This window comes from Pan troglodytes, chromosome 8 (genome assembly GCF_028858775.2).
Source record: "Pan troglodytes isolate AG18354 chromosome 8, NHGRI_mPanTro3-v2.0_pri, whole genome shotgun sequence".
Taxonomy (NCBI): Eukaryota; Metazoa; Chordata; class Mammalia; order Primates; family Hominidae; genus Pan; species Pan troglodytes.
Window position 1 is genome coordinate 28883068 of NC_072406.2, and position 6000 is coordinate 28889067.

At 45.2% G+C, this 6000-nt stretch overlaps 1 protein-coding gene across 3 annotated transcripts in view; it reads right to left on the reverse strand.

The window, feature by feature from the left end:
* Positions 1–5517, reverse strand: part of ITGA8 (integrin subunit alpha 8) — a 212455-nt gene extending 206938 nt beyond the window's left edge. For 2 of the 3 annotated variants that reach the window (XM_054660790.2, XM_016962719.3), the window contains exons 1-2: positions 5133–5506; positions 4332–4465 (exon numbers count right to left, since the gene is read on the reverse strand). In XM_054660790.2, the coding sequence (XP_054516765.1) occupies positions 4332–4465; positions 5133–5341 (343 nt within the window). In that variant the 5' untranslated portion in view covers positions 5342–5506. Of the gene's footprint in view, positions 1–4331; positions 4466–5132 lie in introns of all 3 variants that reach the window. The other variant, XM_507671.8, reaches the window with a different exon arrangement.
* Between the last annotated feature and the right edge of the window lie 483 nt (positions 5518–6000).

A 6000-nucleotide genomic window follows, 5' to 3' on the forward strand; every position in this document is an offset into this window, starting at 1 on the left:
TGGTGATAGGAGGAATTTTCTTCTATTGAAGTAAAGAGGGAAAGACAGAAGGGAGATCAGAGAAGTGCTTTTTTGGAACCCCTTGATTCTGTACAGAGCAGGAAAATTATCTACTCTTTGCACCTCCCCCACCAGCATATGCTTCTAGTATTCATGCATTTGAAGTGCTGGGCCTAGTGCAAGCTTCCTCTATTTTTGTATTTATCATGAGAAATGTTAAAGAAAATCAAGTTATATGATAAGGTAAAAATAAAATAAATAATGATTATTTCATGAAAAAAACCTGAAAGGCAGTTTTTAGAAAATGGCAATTGACCTTAAATAAATGGAGGAACAGGATCTCAACTGGACTCTGGGACTCAGTTATAGGGCTGTCTCCTTCAAAGTTTAAGCTGAGAGAATTTAGTTGGTTACCAGAGCAGAATACCCAATTGTAGACACCCCAGGGACCTGAACAAGTTGAAACAACTTCATTGAAAGGTCAAATTTACTTAGGATGTCTTGAATTCAGATGTCGTAGTAAAAGTAGGGTAAAAGACCAGGAAAGTCACTGATGTCTTGACAGATGAATATTTGCAATATACATTTTTATGCCTGACACATCACACTCCATTATGCGGATGTCAATTTGGGGCCACTACTTAGTTAAGCAGAGAACTTTTCTTCCTTTTTTTTGGGGGAGAACAGTACGTTACTGGCACTGAGCAGAGAGTAACTCAGGAGGCAGCTTATCGGAGACCATGAAGGGGCATTCTGTGGGAGTCTGAGCAAACCAGGGGCATATGCGACCCATCATTCCCACCAAGACAAACCCTGCTTCTACAATGCTTCCACCAAAACTGTTTATCCTTTTCAACCCTTCTCTGGAGAATAATTTAAAATGGAATTGTAAAGCCACTGCTGGAGTAGGGGAATGGAGGAGAGGGAGGGAAGGCAAATATAGCCTTCCAAAGCTCCTTGGGGGCTTAGTCATAATCCTGAACTTGCAGTCTATCAGGGTCAGTCCTCTCCCCATTTCTGGAAGGAAGGTGAGGGGAACAAGCAGGCTGCGAACTGGGCAGACCTCTATTCCAGTCCTGCCTCTACCGCCTACCACTGTACGGTCTTGGGTATACCTTTGATGTCAGTTTCCTTATTTACAGAATGAGTTTTACATAGTTGTTTTGATTTGTTTTATGTAGTAGAAACAATGTGTGTACTGTGTCTGGTACATAGTAGCGATCTGTAAATGGGATGCCTCTGGCAACACTGACTTCAGGACCCAGAACCAGTGATGTCTGTTTCCACCTTTCATCTTTGGCTTTAACATTCTACTTTGTCCACGAAGTGGATGTTCAGAATGGAAATAGCTACACTGGCGTCTGCTGTGCCTTCTTCACTTGCACAGCATTGCATCAAGTAGCCGCCACTGCCAGTTCCACTATCTGAGGGTATAAGGACAAAGCAATTGGCACAGATGATGTATAGAGGGTGAGCAACCACTTGGTAGCAAACACCTGAGCTGTGACCCTGTGGATTCCTTCCCCACACCCATTTTCAGGCCATTCCCACTGGCAATCAAGGTTTCTGGGCCCATAGTACCCCCTGATGGCCGACATGGGGAACTTTCTTTTCCCAACAATTCCTTTCTCCTCTCCCAGTGGGACCTCCCTGTCTTTCACAGGTCACAGCCTTGTTCATTCTGTCATGGGCCATTCATTTCTCACAAACTTGTGTAGCCTTTCCTGCCTTGCTTTTCAAATTTCCTGTTCAATTATTTCAGGAACATTGATTTTTCTCCCCCTTTCTTTCTCTCACTTTGTTCCATTTATGAATTCTGAAATTATTATGATTGTAGTTGATAAGTATAATAGTAGGATTAGAGCATTCATCTATTTATCAAGTAAACCACTATATATTTGGAAGTAAAATAAGACATAGTGTGGAATGAGCAGCATCAATCTCTAAAGCCCTTTGAGATATCTAGACATTTTCCTAACCTACACAAAAGAGGACATTGTCTTCTCCAAGTAACACTGACCTTTTCTGGACATTATTTTTCATTTAATTGCCAACTTGTTCTAGTTTGTCCCCTACTGTTTTACTGCAAATATAATTCAGCTACAATAAGGGTTAAATGCATTCCTGTGGGCTATTCTGGAAACCAAAGCACATCTTTCAGCATTAGTTCTGTATGGGAGAGTGAATTCAAGGCTTCAAGCAATTGCTTTAGAATGAACTTGGAAAATATAACCTATTGTATTTTTTTTTTTTTTTTTGAGATGGAGTTTCGCTCTTATTGCCCAGGCTGGAGTGCAATGGCGCAATCTTGGCTAACTGCAACCTCTCCCTCCTGGGTTCAAGCAATTCTCCTGCCTCAGCCTCCCAAGTAGCTGGGATTACACCCTTACGCCCGGCTGATTTTGTATTTTTAGTAGAGATGGGGTTTCACCATGTTGGTCAGTCTGGTCTTGAACTCCTGATCTCAAGTGATCCACCTGCCTCGGCCTCCCAAAGTGCTGGAATTACAGGCATGAGCCACCGCGCCTGGCCTACCTATTGTAATTTAATATTGAAAATTTTCAGTTAGGAGTGGTCAGTTATTTTTTGAATTCATAGTTGACATCTGGATTCTCTGGTTTTTAATCTGTTGGCCTATGACATCTATTGGGATGAGTACTTACAAAGTAAGTCAGTTGTGACTTATCTGGGCAGACATTGATTCTTCCTTTATCAAAAGAAAAAAATACTATTCAGATCCTGATTTGATGTTATGAGACTATACAAGAAGATTATTAAATTTTTTCCACGACCATAAATTGCTTCTTGGTGAAAACACATCAACCATGTCTCAAAATATACTTTCCTTAATGTAAATTCAAATAATGTTAATGATTCATGTCTTTATTTGGCCTGCCTTAAAATACTTTTAAAAATACAAATGATTTGGATATGAATTATTAAAATGGCATTAATTTTATGTTTAAATGTTTAATTCTTCTGCTTTACGAAGCTTATTCTTAAACTAGAGAGCAGTAGCTAGAAAGTGTCTCAAGTCTTGATAAAATAACTAATTAAAAGATTTCTGTCACAAATTAACATCAAAAGGTTTAATCTTCCTGGTTGCTAATACTCAAATTTAAAAGTAAAAGCTTATAAAAACTGGTATAAAATAACAGAATATTTAATAAAATGATAAGCTATTGTGACCATATATAGAGAGGCATGATAAGAATATAATTTTCCAATGCTTTTATAAAATACTTTCCTAATTTGGTCATAATTCAAGTTAATGCTTGCATAGTATGTTTTGCTTTGAAATATTTTCATATTTATGAAACTGAAATTGTTTTCTCCTTTAACATAAAAGATACAAATTATAGTAACAAGTAAACATCATCCAGCCAATTTCATCGAAATTCTGTGAAAATATTCTGCATAAATTCCATATACACACTAATCAAACAATTAAAAATCAAAGAAATGAAGTATGTCATAAAATATTTGTGTGGTACAAAAGGTATTTTAAACGATTATTTATCAAGGACCATTGTTCAAGCTGACATATTCGCATTTTTCTGGAAAGAGGTATTTGCTTTCTGATAATATATACCTTTTGAATTCATAAAGTTTTGGTGGTAAAAATTAAAGCATTCGGTGTTAATGTTTTTGAAAGCATCGCATTTAAATTATTTTCTCAGGCTCTAAAGAGAAAACACCAGAGGAAACGTAACCAGACTGAATTGTTTAAAATGTATTTTCCCTTTAATTAAATAAGAAACATCTGTCTAGGGATTTTGGAAATGAATGTAATCCATCCACCGTCTGCCTGCACTAGTTTGCATTCAATGTCTAATACTTTGAAAGAAAATTCTTTCTTTCTGTAAAGAATTAAACAGCAACACGGAGTGATGTCTGGGTCTGCAGCAGCTAAGTCCTGCCTCCGGAGCTTGGGCATTGGAAACGCTAAGAATCTCTCTTTTTCCACATCTGTCCTTGAGAAGCAACCAAATTCTCTCCACAGTCAAAGTTAGGACGTAGTTTTTGTATTTCTCCAAAACATCCACTCACCCTGAAAATGCTCATCTCAGAAAGGTAAAGAAACAGGAGTTACCAGGATGCATCCACTCAGGGTCAAAATAGTGTCCTTTCTCTAGGGTTCACTAAACGTCTTCCTTCAGTTAACTGAGAGTTGAAAAAAGTGATTTCTCTAGAGACCCACATAGCCCACAATACGGACACATCAGACAAGCTAAACGAGCAGCACACCAAGACAGCGGGAAGTCGCCTCTGGGATGGCCCTGGTTCTTCCAAACCCAGGCCCACAGCTTAGAAGGACAAATCTCACTTACTGGTGGTGTCAAACGGTATCTGCCTGCACTGCGCAGACCCCTCCGCGGGCCAAGGACAGTAATAGACGGCTCCCCCTTCCACGATATCCGGCTGGCTGGTGTTGGCTTTGGGCGCCCCCACCAAGACACTCGCTCTGCAAAAGGGTTGGAGAAAGTCACTCTTTGGGCGCCACAAAAGCGTGCGCATGCAATGCAGTCTCTGTAACCTCCTGCCAGGGGACACTGGGGCAGGCGTGGAGGGCATGAACGTATTTATGATGAGGACCGACTGTCAAACTTGATTTCCTCTTGGAAACCTATGGGGGTCCGCAACCTGGTTTGCAAGAATGCAAACGGTCCTGCTTCTCTAGGTGGAGCTCTGTGGGTACAGTGAGATGAGAGAAGGGGGTGGGGTGGGAGGAAGCCAAGGACAGAGCCCAGCTGCTGGTAGCCGACAGCTCTTGCGCCCAGACGCAATGGTTACAGGCTCTGCATAAACAGACCTCGCTGTGGTGGCGGTTTTAACTGGCTTGGGTCTTCTGGGTCCTGTTCTCTCCTTTATAGGATGCGTGCGTCTTGGTACCTGGAACACCCAGGACTTGCGTGTTCTGTGCAAGTGGCATGTCTCTAGCTCAAAGTTCACAAGGCACATCTAGCATGGCAGGGGAGAGAAGGGGCTGGTGGCGGGGAGACGGACGGGACCCCGGGCAGGCGGCAGGACGGGGATCCCAGGCTGCGGGGGGACTCCGCGGCAGAGCCGCTGGGACCTGACCCGGGAGCGCCTTCGCCCCCGCGCGCACCTCCCCGGGTCGGGCGACTTACGTGCGGGCGTCGGGTATGTGGAAGTCCACGGCGTAGCCGAAGTAGCTGCCCTTGGGGCCGCTGTACACTGTGAGCTTTTCCACGTCCAGGTTGAACGCCTGACAGGCGGGGGACCACAGCATCATCCCCAGCGCGGCCGCGGCGCAGCAGAGGGGCGCGATCAGCGGCGCCTGGCTTCCCCGGGGACCGCGGCTGGCCCCAGGCGACATCTCCCTCCGCCCCGGTGGCTGCTACCCAGGAGCGCGAGCCGAGGACCCCTGCGGGGCAAGGGGCGCTGGTGGAATCTGGCGGTCCCCAGCTGCCCGTGTCCCGGGTCGGTGCGCTCGGCGCACCCGCGGTGACAGTGCCCGGCGTCTGCTCCCACCCGCCCGCCCGCCCAGCCGGCTCGGGGGGGCTGGCCCAGGCGCTCTAGCCCTCCTCCGGCCGCGGGCAGGGACCAGCGCTCTCGCGGCGCCTCCTCGCGGCTGGTCTAGAGCCAGGGACTCCCGGGCAGCCCCGCTGGTGGCTGGAGCGCTGGGTGCCTCTTCGGGCTGCCCGGATTTCTATTGCAGTCCCATCTCAAGGACAATCAGTTTCGTCTCTGTCACCTCAAGCTATTTATTGCTTTAGAAGCAATGCCCCAGGTGGAGCGAGGGCTTGCTCCAGTTCTGTCAAAGGCGCAGCTTGGTTGGAGAATGTGAAAACCAACTCCACCACCAGGAGGGGCAAAGCAATTATCTCTTCATCACCTCTGCAGCCTGACCTCAGCGTTCACGGCTTTGCACGTCTGTGATGAGAGTTAAAGTTGAAATGCAACAACCCTCTCCTCCCCTAAGTCCACCCCACCTCCTGGCAGAGCTAACTCATAAACAAGAAAGCCTCGAGGTTT